At 46.1% G+C, this 13998-nt stretch overlaps 1 protein-coding gene across 1 annotated transcript in view; it reads left to right on the top strand.

Moving 5' to 3' along the window:
• LOC101103089 (zinc finger protein 84) overlaps positions 1 to 12557 on the top strand; it is a 51927-nt gene extending 39370 nt beyond the window's left edge. Inside the window, exon 6 of the mRNA XM_060398824.1 lies at positions 132 to 12557. Coding sequence (XP_060254807.1) covers positions 132 to 421 — 290 coding nt within the window. The 3' untranslated portion in view covers positions 422 to 12557. The remainder of the gene's footprint in view (positions 1 to 131) is intronic.
• Positions 12558 to 13998: the final 1441 nt, after the last annotated feature.

Below are 13998 nucleotides of genomic sequence, written 5' to 3'. Positions count from 1 at the left end.
ATCTTAGGCCTATGTAAGGGTAGTCTGTCCACTTTGGGTCTTGCACATGATATGCTGCATGATGAATGCTTAGGCAACGATAATGGTGATGACATAAAAACGTCTCACAGTTCTTGCTCTCTCATTATTAGATACGGAGAAGGCAATGGCAACCCACTCCAGTACTCTTGCCCGGAAAACCCCATGGACGGAGAGCCTCGTAGGCTGCAACCCATGGGGTCGTGAAGAGTTGGACGCAACTGAGCAACTTCACTTCTCACTTTCATGCATTGGAGAAGGAAATGGCAACCCACTCCAGTGTTCTTGCCTGGAGAATCCCAAGGATGGCGGAGCCTGTCGGGCTGCTGTCTGTGGGGTCGCACAGAGTCGGACACGACTGAAGCGACTTAGCAGCAGCAGCAGCAGCAGCAGTGTTAGATAAGTGAGTTCTACTCAGAAACCTATATACAGAATGGATAAACAAGGGCCTACTGTATAGCACAGGGAGCTCTGTTCAATACCCTGTGACAAACCATAGTGGAAAAGAACATGAAAAAGCCTGTATCTGTGTGTATAACTGAACCACTTTGCTGTACAGCAGAAGTTAATGCAACATTGTAAATCAGTTCTCCTTCAGTAAAAAAAAATTTTTTAATGAATGCATGTTTAATCATTAACAGAGTAGAACCAGGATGTGTGTCTTCCAAACCAGTCAAGGGCAAGAGTAAAGAGCAAAAATAGAATAACTAAAAAATAGTGTGAACCCAAAGAAAGGCTAATAAGCAGAGTACAGGGAATACCTCAGAGATACTGCAGATTTTTCCAGATCACAACAATAAAGATAATATTGCAATGAAGTGAATCACACAAAAGTTTTGACTTCCCAGTGCATATAAAAGTTATGCTTGGGGAGTTATTTGGTGGTCCAGTGGTTAGTTAGAACTAGGCGCTTTCATTGCCACGGCCCTGGTTTTAATCCCTGGTCAGGGAACTAAGATCCTGCTATCATGACAAAAAAGAAAAAAAGTTATGTTTACATTATATTGTAGTGGGTTAAGTGTGCAACGGTATTATACCTTAAAAAGCAAGTTACATACCTTGAGATTAAAATGTTTTTGCTTATCTGAAGAAATTATGTATAAATATGACTAAATCACTTTGCTGTATACCTGAAACAATATTATAAATCAACTATACTTCAATTAAAAATGATTTTTCACTAAAAAAATACTAACCGTCACCTGAGACTTCAGCAAGTCATAATTTTCTTTTCAATAGCAACATCAAAGATCACTGATCACAAGGACTTCCCTGGCAGTCCAGTGGTTAAGACTTCGCACTTCCACTGCTGGGGGTGAGGGTTCAATTCCTGGTCGGGGACCTGAGCTCCTACATACTACACAGCACAGACAGAAGAAAAAAGTCACAGATCGCCATAAAGTGTATAATAATAATTTTCATCTGTCTAGTAACAGTAAGTTTTTGGGTGAGGTGAGGGCCAATCTCCTGAAATACATTCCAGATAAGGATATTGGGATTTCTTGGAAGGTTATTTATTCTGGAGGTCCCTGAATACTCACTCTGGAGAAGCTGACGGAGACTGTAAGGTTCTTCTGAGGTTCTCTCAGTGACATTTAGCAAAACTTCCTTAATCATGTATCCTAGCTCCAAGCAACCACTAGGTGGAAGTGAGTGAAGGTCGCTCAGTCGTGTCTGACTCTTTGCGACCCCATGGACTACACAGTCCATGGAATTCTCCAGGCCAGAATACTGGAGTGTATTCTGTAGCCTTTCCCTTCTCCAGGGGATCTTCCAAACCCAGGAACCAAACCCAGGTCTCCACATTGCAGGCAGATTCTTTACCAGCTGAGCCACAAGGGAAGCCTAGGTGGAAACTGAGTTCTAATCTGAGTTTTCATCCGCTCTTGGGACAAAGAAAGGTGACATGAGTGCCATCATCAGGTCACACCAGAGCTGTTTTACTTTTGCTGTCTTTTGATCCTCCGGGTTTCTAATTAGTTTATTTTTGTCTTTTGGTCATGACGTGAGTCGTGGGATCTTAGTTCCCTGACCGGGGTTGAACCCATGCCCTCTGTAGTGGAACTGCAGGGTCTTAATGACTGGACTGCCAGGGAAGTCCCTAACCTATATTTTTTAAAAGTACATCCCCGGCTTTCCCTGTGATAAAGAATCCACCCGACAGTATAGGAGACAGGGGTTCAATCCCTGATCCAGGAAGATCCCACAGGCCAGGAGCAACTAAGCCCATGCACCATGACTATTGTGTCTGTTCTCTAGAACCCGGGAGCTGCAACTCCTGAAGCCCATGGGTCTTAGAGCCTGTGTTCCTCAGCAAGAGAAGCCAAAGCAATGAGAAGCCTGCTACCACACCTAGAGAGTAGCCCCGCTCTCCATGAGTAGGGAAGAGTCCACGCAGGAAGGAAGTTCCAGCACAGGCAAAAATAAATAACGTAATTAATTAGTTTCAAAAAATACCCCCCTCAGGCGATTTTGATGGAGCAGCATTGGCTGTAAATCAACTTTGGGAGACAGTTACCTGGATGGTATTTGCCACCTGGAGAGGCATGAGATGGGAATGTGAGGGGAAAAAACACAGTTGAACAATCCACAGCATCCTGAGATTATGAAACATTTACCTAAGTTCTCTCTTATCTTGTAGCCGTGGTAACTCTTAGGATGGGATGAGATACTTGAGAGATCGCCAGTCTCTGGAATGTACATTCTGGAATGAAGGGGACTTCCTAGATTACTTAAAAAAAAAAAAGTTCCTTGGATAAACAAGGTCTTATTGTATTGCACTAGTCTGTGATAAACCATAAAGGGAAAGAAAAAAAAAAAAGTTTCTCGTTCAGATGCACTTAGAGATTCACTCTAGAAGCTCCCATGGAAAATAATTTAACTCTCCTAAACGTTCTCTCCCAATGAAGTCGGAGTTCTTGTTTGTTATTCAGTCGCTAAGTTGTGTTCGACTCTTTGCGACCCCATGGACTGCAGCATGCCAGGCTCCTCTGCCGTTCACTATCTCCCAGACTTGGCTCAGATTCATATCCATTGAGTCAGTGATGTTATCTAACCATCTCATCCTCTGTCACCTCCTTCTCCTTTTGCCTTCAATCTCTCCCAGCATCAGGATCTTTTACAATGAGTGGGCTCTTCGCATCAGGTGGCCAAAGTTTTGGAGCTTCAGCTTCAGAGAACTGAGGGTAAGGCAAGACTCATATTTCCCTGCTTTGTGTCTTAGGAGCCACCAGGTGGCGCTCGGGTCCTAACGAGTTTTCATTCCCCGTTGGGACAAACTGAGTGACACCACACCAAACCTAGTCATGCCAGGACTATTTACTGCTGCTGCCTTCTGACCCCTCTGCTCTCCCCGTCCTAATTATGAGTTGATGTGATACAACAGTTGCATCTCATTGCTTGGAAAGGATGCTCAAACTACCACACAATTGCACTCATCTCACACGCTAGTAAAGTAGTGCTCAAAATTCTCCAAGCCAGGCTTCAGCAATACGTGAACCGTGAACTTCCTGATGTTCAAGCTGGTTTTCGAAAAGGCAGAGGAACCAGAGATCAAATTGCCAACATCCGCTGGATCATCGAAAAAGCAAGAGAGTTCCAGAAAACATCTATTTCTGCTTTATTGACTATGCCAAAGCCTTTGACTGTGTGGATCACAATAAACTGTGGAAAATTCTGAAAGAGATGGGAATACCAGACCACCTGACCTGCCTCTTGAGAAACCTATATGCAAGTCAGGAAGCAACAGTTAGAACTGGACATGGAACGACAGACTGGTTCCAAATAGGAAAAGGAGTATGTCAAGGCTGTATATTGTCACCCTACTTATTTAACTTCTATGCGGAGTACATCATGAGAAACGCTGGGCTGGAGGAAGCACAAGCTGGAATCAAGATTGCCGGGAGAAATATCAATAACCTCAGATATGCAGATGACACCACCCTTATGGCAAAAAGTGAAGAAGAACTAAAAAGCCTCTTGATGAAAGTGAAAGAGGAGACTGAAAAAGTTGGCTTAAAGCTCAACATTCAGAAAACGATCATGGCATCTGGTCCCTCACTTCATGGGAAATAGATGGGGAAACAGTGGAAACAGTGTCAGATTTTATTTTTTTGGGCTCCAGAATCACTGCAGATGGTGATTGCAGCCATGAAATTAAAAGACGCTTACTCCTTGGAAGGAAAGTTATGACCAACCTAGATAGCATATTCAAAAGCAGAGACATTACTTTGCCAACAAAGGTCCGTTTAGTCAAGGCTATGGTTTTTCCTGTAGTCATGTATGGATGTGAGAGTTGTACTGTGAAGAAGGCTGAGCGCCTAAGAATTGATGCTTTTGAACTGTGGTGTTGGAGAAGACTCCTGAGAGTCCCTTGGACTGCAAGGAGATCCAACCAGTCCATTCTAAAGGAGATCAGTCCTGGGTGTTCATTGGAAGGACTGATGCTGAAGCTGAAACTCCAATACTTTGGCCACCTCATGGGAAGAGTTGACTCATTGGAAAAGACTGTGATGCTGGGAGGGATTGGGGGCAGGAGGAGAAGGGGACGACACAGGATGAGATGGCTGGATGGCATCACCAAATCGATGGACATGAGTTTGAGTGAACTCCGGCAGTTGGTGATGGACAGGGAGGCCTGGCGTGCTGCAATTCATGGGGTTGCAAAGAGTCAGACACAACTGAGCGACTGAACTGAACTGAACTGAACTGAACTGAAAGGATGGCTGAGAAACCTATTGTTTTAGGCAGATGAATTTCTACCACATCTGGCCACAAGGAAGAGGCGTGAATATTGAGCAGGAAGCTGCCAGTCTGTACCGCATCCTACCCTGTTGTCTACCCAGCGTCTTTATATACTCTTCTCCTCAAATGGAAGTAGACCCATCCTTCCTAAGGGAGAGAGTGCCAAAGTTTTATTTTGGAGTTTTAGACTCAATCAGGTCTAGAAGTCACTCAGTTGTGTCCTACTCTTTGCAACCCCATGGACTATACAGCCCATGCAATTCTCCAGGCCAGAATACTGGAATAGGTAGCAGTTCCCTTCTCCAGGGGATCTTCCCAACCCAGGGATCAAACCCAGGTCTCCCACATTGCAGGCATATTCTTTACCAGCTGAGCCAACTTTGTGGTGAGTATTCTATACATCACTTCGACGACAAAGGTTCATATAGTCAAAGCTGTGGTTTTTCTAGTAGTCATGTACAGATGTGAGAGTTGGACCATAAAGAAGGCTGAGCACCAAAGAATTGATGCTTTCGAATTGCAATGCTGGAGAAGACTCTTGAGAGTCCCTTGGAAAGCAAGGAGATCAAACCAGTCAATCCTAAAGGAAATCAACCCTGAATATTCATTGGAAGGACGGATGCTGAAACTCAACCTCCAATACTTTGCCCACCTGATGCAAACAGACAACTCACTGGAAAAGATCCCCCTGCTGGAAAAGAATGAGGGCAGGAGGAGAAGGGGGAGACAGAGGACGAGATGGGTGGATGGCATCACTGACTTGATGGACATGAGTTGGAGCAAACTCCGGGAGATAGTGATGGACAGGGAAGCCTGGCATGCTGCAGTTCATGGGGTTGCAAAGAGTCGGACATGACTTAGCGACTGAACAAAAATAGCTAGTTCGTGTTGTTGTACAGCAGAAATTAGCACAATATTGTAAAGCAATTCTACTCCAATCAAAAGAATACTGGAGAGGATAGCCAACAAGTGCTATTGTATTGCAACCAAGGCCAGCGGGCAGGGATAGTAAGAGTTTCCTGCCCTGGCGGCCACTTTGGAAGCACTTATTCTCCTATACAGAGGATGCACACACCATCTTTCAAGCCTCCTAGTTTGCTCCCTCGTCTTTATTGTTGTGGTTTAGTCGCTAAGTCATGTCTGACTCTTTTGTGACCCCATGGGCTGTAGCATGCCAGGCTTCTCTGTCCAGGGCATTTCCCAGACAAGAATACTGGAGTGGGTTGCCATTTCCTTCTCCAGGGGATCTTCCTGACCCAGGGATGGAGCCCTCGCCTCCAGCACTGGCAGGTGGATTCTTTACCACTGAGCCACCAGGGAAGCCTCTTGTCTTTATTGTTCCTTATTTTCTATAGCCACGTCTTAGTTGGGCATTGAAGAGAATACATTTCTTGGAAATTGCTTTTCTAGGAGTCAAGAGTGCAAATGAGATGGGTAAACTTCTTTGCATTGAAAATGCAAAAACTTTAGGGGTGACATGGAGGGGGAGGAGATGATGGAGGAAAAACAGTGCAGTGGGTGAATGACTTTTGATAACAAGACCAGGTGATATTCATTTTGAGTTCTTTCTTTTGCCAGTGTATTAAGAATGCGCGTTACACAATAAAGGGCAATTTGTGAGTGATCCTTTGCAGAAAGCAAGGGAAAAGACCAAGTCCTTTTTCAGATTGATTTATTGCAAAACAAAGTGGTCAGGCAACAAGTTAGGCAGGGTACTTTGCCAGGCACAGGGGTTGACCTTGCCTGAAACAATGCATTCTTTGCTAATAATCCCCACCTCCTTGCCCACTACCTCCACCTTTAAAAACCTTTCCTTTTCTGCGGCTCATTGAAGTTCCTTTCCATTTGCTAGATGGGATGCTGTCTGATTCATGAGTTGTTTGAGCAAGCCAGTTTGATCTTTAAATCACTCAGTTGGATTTGTGTTGTTCAACAGCACAGAAAACCTTTTGTTCAGACCTCACCCTATGTGTCTCTAGCTGTTGATTCATATTCTCTGTAATAACCCAGTAATGTCATGAATAAATGGGTGTCCAGAGTTCCCTGAGCTGCTCTAGCAAATTAATAAACCCAGAGAGGAGATGCCACAGGAAACTCCGGGTTATAGTCAGTCGGTCAGAAGCACTGATCCCTGGAGTTGGGATCAGTGTGTGAAGTGGGGGAAAGAGCAGTCTTGAGGGGACTGAGACCTTCTTAATATGATGGAATCCGATGTGGAATCTAGACCATGTCAGAACTGAACTGTAGTGATGGGCCTCTGCAAACAAGCGCCAAATAAAATGTTGGAGACAGAGTTTGGGGTGAAGTAGAAAAGAGTAGCTTTATTACTTTGCCAGGCAAAGGGGACCACAGTGTGTGTGTGTGTGTGTGTGTGTGTGTGTGTGTGTGTGTGTGTGTGTGTGTGTGTAGGATGTCTGGAAGGGGGCAGTGGGAACATTCTGCTTCTCTGGGTGCTGGTTCTTCAGATGTGTTGAAATTGTGAATATTGAATCAGTTCAGTTCAGTTCAGTTCAGTCGCTCAGTCGTGTCCAGCTCTTTGTGACACCATGAACAGCAGCACACCAGGCCTCCCTGTTCATCACCAACTCCCGGAGTCCACCCAAACCCATGTCCATTGAGTCGGTGATGCCGTCCAACCATCTCATCCTCTGTCGTCCCTTTCTCCTCCTGCCCTCAATCTTCCCTGCATCAGGATCTTTTCCAATAAGTCAGCTCTTCACATGAGGTGGCGAAAGTATTGGAGTTTCAGCTTTAGCATCAGTCCTTCCAATGAACACCCAGGACTGATCTGCTTTAGGATGGACTGATTGGATCTCCTTGCGGTCCAAGGGACCCTCAAGAATATTGGATAAGTGGAACATTTATGACGTGCTCAATGGCCTGTGTGTATATTACATTTCAGTGAAAATTTTACTGAGAGAGGAAAAAGGAGGGAGGGGGAGAGAGGTGAGAGACGAGAGAGAAGCGAAGGAGTGAGGGAGAGGAGATGGAGGAAAGGAAAAGGGAGAGAGAGAAAAGAGAGGGAGGGACAGAGGGATGGAGGAGGGAGGAAGGGGTGGAAGAAGCTATTTCCTGGAACAGCGAATGGAAAGGGCAGTGAGTTTTAGCATCTGCCACAGCTGAACGCATGACACAGAATGAGTGGATACAGGCATTCAGTAGAGTCTGTGAAAACACTGTCATATCCTTCCCCACCCCTGCCCCATCCACACACCTGGAGGCTGGGAGAAACACCAGCACCGCAGACAGAAATAGCTGAGTTCCGAGCACAATCACCAGTGACCTGGGGCAGCTGGACAGTGCCCGAGGCAGAGAGACCACTGTGGACAAGGGTCCTCTGTTGTCAAGACTATTTCCAGCGGCAGGAGCTGGACTCCATCTCCCAAGCCTCAAAGTAGCCAGGGCACATGACTCCTGGGACTCTGACATGACTGCCACCCGTGTCTTTCTCCCTCCCACCCGCCCACTCATATATCAGAGGGGGCAACACCAGCCGTGTGTTGAGATGGCTCGTGATGGCTTCCAGACAGCCGTTAACGTGTCAGGAATTTTATGAGCCACTATTAGAAATCAATCTTGTAGAGACATCTCTGGTGATCCCTTGGGTAAGACTCCTTGCTCCCAATGCCAGGGGCCTGGGGTTCAACCCCAGTTCAGGGAACTAGATCTCACATGCAGCAACTAAAGATCCTGCACGCAAGCCTCCAGGAAGATCAGAGATCCTGGGTGCTGCAACTAAGACCCAGTGCAGCCAATAAATAATTTTTAAAAATTAAATAAATATTTTCTAAAAAAGAAATCAGTCCTATAAAATTACAGTGAATAAGTGATCGTCAAAACAAAGGTAACAAATTCTCAGATTCAGCCTTTCCTAATTACTGTCTTAAATTTCGATGGACCCTTGAAGTTTCAACATCCATATTCCTTGTTTCACGTTTGCCTCTTATTAACATAAACAAAGATACCAACAGACACTCACATCATCAGTTGTAAGAAGTAGCAAGTTGTCCAGAAACCACCATGGTATGGAATTTACAGTAGAGTATTGTGTGTTGAAGTCTGATTTGTAAGCTGTCTGCTTTGTTGTTGTCGTTGTTTAGTTGCTAAGTCATGTCCAACTCTTCTTCGACCCCAAGGACTATTCGCTCACCAGGCTCCTCTGTCCATGGGATTCTCCAGGCAAGAATACTGGAGTGGGTTGCCATGCCCTCCTCCAAGGGATCGTCCCAGCCCAGGGATCGAACCTGAGTCTCCTGCACTGGCAGGTGGATTCGTTACCACTGAGCCACCAGAGAAGCCCCAAAGTATCTGCTACGTATCATTTATAATCAGTAAAATTTATCGTAAACATACATATTTATATACAGACCTACTTTTTTCCCTTGAGAGCTGGCTGTTAATGTTTACCAGCATACCACAGTCCAGACAGCACCTGTGCTTGGGATTCTGGAAGAGCGCGTTCAAACTCTGGCTCTGTTAGTACTCGTATGACCCTAGAGACCTCATCCCCCCTTTTTTGAACTTCAGTTTTTCTCTTCTTTAATATGGAAGCTATTATAACTGAGGTCGATGTTTTGCTGGAGCTAATGTCATATATGGATGTGAGAGTTAGACCATAAAGAAGGCCAAGTGCTGAAGAATTGATGCTTTCGAACGGTGGTACTGGAGATGACTGTTGAGATTCCCTTGGACTGCAAGGAGATCAAACCAGTCAATTCTAAAGAAAATCAGCCCTGTATAGTCATCAGAAGGACTGATGCTGAAGCTGAAGCTCCAATACTTCGGCCACCTGATGTAAAGAGCTGACTCATTGGAAAAGACCCTGATGTTGGGAAAGATTCAGGGCAGGAGGCGAAGGGATGAGATACTTGGATGGCATCATCGACTCAGTAGACATGAATTTGAGCAAACTCAGGGAGATGGTGAAGGATGGGAAAGCCTGATGTGCTGCAGTCCGTGGGGTCACAAAAAGTCACGAGCAACTGAACAACAACAACAACGTTGAATACGAAGTGGGTATGTATGTATCCCATGCGGACTTGGCATGTATCGCGGCACCCTCCACGGTATGGCTATTTCGACTTGCTGGAGACAAGCCTGCTCTCCTTGCCTTTTCAACCCTCTGAGGTCCAGACCACAATGACGTGGCCCTTCCCCCTCCTCCCCACAACCTTCCTTCCTCCAGCCCCACCCTTCAGCAGTCAACACAGGGACAAATCCTTCAGCAGAATTTACTGTGACTCCTCGGACCTGGGGAGGGAGGCAAGGGAAAACCTTCCTTGTAACCCATTCTGGTCCCTGCTGCCTGAGAAGAGGAGGGTCCCCGTGAGCTTCTCCAGGGCAAAGACTGGTTCCTGGTTTACTGCAGGCCAGGCATCAGGCTGATGTATTGGTCTGCTAGGACTGTTGTAACTCATGACCACAAGCTGGGTGGGTTCAAACCACAGAAATGTGTTCTCTCACAGCTCTGGGGCCTAGAAGTCTGAAATCAAGGTGTGTGTGTGGAGTGGGGAGGGGTTCTTTCTGATGGTTCTCAGGGAGATCCGTTCAAGACTTCCTCCTCCTTTCTAGTGGTTCCCAGCAATCCTTGATGTGATAAATTAAATTGTAACCCCTGCTCCTCCAAATTCTTAAGTTGAAGTTCTAACCCTCCAGCACCTCTGAATGCGACCTTATTTGGATATGAGGTTGTTGCCTATATAGTCATTTCAGTTAAGATGAGGTCATCGTGAAGTCTGGTCAGCCCTTAGTATGACCAGATGTCCTTAGGAAAAAGGGAACCAGCACACAGATGCACACACAGTGTGAACGTCATGTGAAGATGAGATTCAGGTGATGCTTCTACAAAAGGAGAGAGACAGAGGTTGCCAGCAAACCACCAAAAACTCAAGAAGGCCCCAAAAGACTCAGAGCCTTCAGAGTCACAGTTCAGTCGCTCAGTCATGTCTGACTCTGCGACCCCATGGACCCAGCATGACAGGCTTCCCTGTCCATCACCAACTCCCGGAGTTTGCTCAGATTCATGTCCATCCAGTTGGATGGTGATGCCATCCAACTGTCTCATTCTCTGGCGCCCTGTACTCCTGCCTTCAGTATTTCCCAGCATCAGGGTCTTTTCCAATGAGTCAGTTTTTCACATCAGAGGTGGCCAAAGTATTGGAGTTTCAGCTTCAGCATCAGCCCTTCCAGTGAATATTCAGGACTGATTTCCTTTAGGATGGACTGGTTGAATCTCCTTGCAGTCCAAGGGACTCTCAAGAGTCTTCTCCAACACCACAGTTCACAGTTCAGTCGCAACCTGTCCAAAACCTTGACCTCAGCCTTCCACCTCAAGACCTATGGGGCAGCAACTTTCTCTTGATTTTAGCCAAAAGTTTGCGGTAAGCTATACAGAAGTCCTGGAAAATGAATACACTTGGCTGACAGACACATCCCTCCAATCTCTACCTTTGTCTTCACATCACCTTCTCCTTTCCGTCTCCTATTTACTAATCTCCCTCAGCCTTACTCTTTTTTTTTTTTTTTAATTTGGTCACTCATTGTTTTTAAAAATTTATTACTGGAATATAGTTGCTTTACAATGTTTTGTCAGTTTCTGGTCTACAGCAACGTGAATCAGCTGTATGAATGCATATATCCCCTCCCTCTTGAGCCCGCCTCCACCACCGCCCCCATCCCACCCCTCTAAGGCATCACAGAGCCCCAGGCAGAGCTCCCTGGGTTGTACAGCAGCTTCCCTCTCGCTCCCTGCTTTAAACATGGTAGTGCATATATGTTGATACCACTCTCTCAACTCATCCCACCCTCTCCTTCCCTGCTGTGTCCGCTTGTCTGTTCCCTACCTCGGCGTCTCATTTCCTGCCCTGCATAAGGTCCATATGTATTTCTAGAGCCCATATATTACACATTAATATACGATAATTCTTTTTATTAGAGTATAACTCCTTTACGATGTTGTGTTAGTTTCTGCTGTACAACAGCGTGAATCAGCGCTATGAATACATATATCCCCTCCCTCTTGAGCCTCCCTCCACCACCACCCCTATCCCACCCCTCTAGGCCATCACGGAGCCCCAGGCTGAGCCCCTGTGCTATTACAGCAGCTTCCCTCTAGCCATCCATTGCACACGAGGTAGTGTCTATATCTCCACGCTACTCTCCCAGTTCGTCCCACCCTCTGCTCCCCCCATGTCCCTATGTCCTTTCTTTATGTCTACGTCTCTATTCCTGCCTTGGAAATAAATTCGTCTGCGCCATTTTTCTAGATTTCATATACATGCCTTAACGTATGTGCCTCACTCTGGAAAGGATTCCAGCATTGGATTTAGGTAGGGGTGATCTCACATAAAAATCCTTAACCTCATCACACCCACAAAGACTTTTCCCACCTGAGATCACACTCAGAGGTTCAGGGGGTGAGGACTCTGGGGCGGGGGTGGGCACCAGTCACCCCAGGATACGTAGGGACTCGACCCTCTCATGAAACTGCGCTCCAAAATGATGTCTGAGGCGGAAACTGAGGCTATGAGCGAACAAATCACTTTTCCAAGCCCACACGCTTCGGTCGGATGTGGGCTTAGAATACAGGTTCCTCCAGGACGCTGCAAGTCCTGAAGCCGGTTCGCCTAGAGCCCGCGCTCCGCAACAAGAGACGCCCCGCAGTGAGAAGCCCGGGACCCCAACTAACGCACGGCCGCCGCTCCAACGAGAGAAAAGCCCACGCACAGCAACAAAGACCCCGTTCAACCAGAAACTAATTCATTAATTTAAAATAAAGATCTTCCTTCCCTTTTTAATTGTTATTATTTTTTTTCTTAAAAAGACGGACTTCCCTGGTGGTCTAGTGGTTGAGTCTGCCTGCCAATGCACGAGACACAGGTTCGATTCCCGATCTGGGAAGATTCCACAGGCCTCGGAGCAACTAAGCCTATGAGCCACAACTACTGAAACTGTGGGCCTAGGGCCCGCGCTCCGCACTAAGAAAATGACCGCAGTGAGAAGCCTGAGGAACAGAGTGAAAAGTATTCCTGGCTCACTGCAGCTAGGGAAAAGCTCGAAGAAAGGAAGACCCAGCACACACAAAATTAAATAATTGTTTCTAAAAAAAAAAAAAAGAATACAGGTCCCTCCAACCTATTGCTCTTCCATGCTCTGTCCCACGGGAGGCCTTGGTAACAGTGTCTGCTGAGTGACTGAATGTGCTGGGCTGAGTGGCTCAGTTGTGTTCAACTCTGTGTGACCCCATGGACTGCAGCCCGCCAGGCTCCTCTGTCCATGAGATTCTCCAGGAAAGAATACTGGAGTGGGTTGCCACTTCCTACTCCAGGGGATCTTCCCGATCCAAGGATGGAACCTAGGTCTCCCATATTGCAGGCAGATTCTTTACCATCTGAGCCAGGATGAAGCAAATTACTCACAGGCCCAGAAAGCAATCTTGTGCAACTATTTCCTGTAAATAACAAATTATCCATGAATTTGGGAGCTCATTTAAGGCAGTTTCTGGGCTTGGGACCTCCAGCTCTCTGCAGAACATTGAGTATATCAAGACCTTAGTTTATTAGTAAAATGAGGATTATAATACTTGCTTCAAAAGGTTTTCATAGCAGTTAAATGAGGGCAAGCACATAGATCAATGCTAAGCATGAAACAGGAGCCTGGGGAGGGTGCAGGGGTAATGCCACTTCAGAAGTCGTTTTTTCCCTAGTCAGATGGTTCTCAAACTTCACAGAGTCTAAGAACCCTGTAGGGGTTTTTTTGTTTGTTTGTTTGTTTTTTGTTTTTTTTTTTTTTTTGGCCACACTGCACAGCTTACAGGATCTCAATTCCCCAACTAGGGATTGAACCCAGGTCGAAGCAGTGAGAGCCTGGAATCCTAACCATTAGGTCACCAGGGAACACCCTGATGTTTTGTTGTTCAGTCACTAAGTCACGTCAGACTTGTTCCAACCCTGTGGACTGCAGCACACCAGGCTTCCCTGTCCTTCATTGTCTTTGCTCAAACTCATGTCCATTGAGTTGGTGGTGCCATCCAACCATCTCATCCTCTGTCACCCCCTTCTCCTCCTGCGTTTTATCTTTCGCAGCATCAGGGTCTTTTCCAATGAGTCAACTCTTTCCACCAGTTGGCCCAAGTATTGGAGCTTCAGCTTTAGCATCAGTCCTTCCAATGAATATTCAGGGTTGATTTCCTTTAGGATGGACTGGTTGGATCTCCTTGCAGTCCAAGGGACTCTATAG

Source organism: Ovis aries, chromosome 14 (genome assembly GCF_016772045.2).
Source record: "Ovis aries strain OAR_USU_Benz2616 breed Rambouillet chromosome 14, ARS-UI_Ramb_v3.0, whole genome shotgun sequence".
NCBI classification, from domain to species: Eukaryota; Metazoa; Chordata; class Mammalia; order Artiodactyla; family Bovidae; genus Ovis; species Ovis aries.
This window is presented reverse-complemented; position numbering and strand designations above follow the sequence as displayed.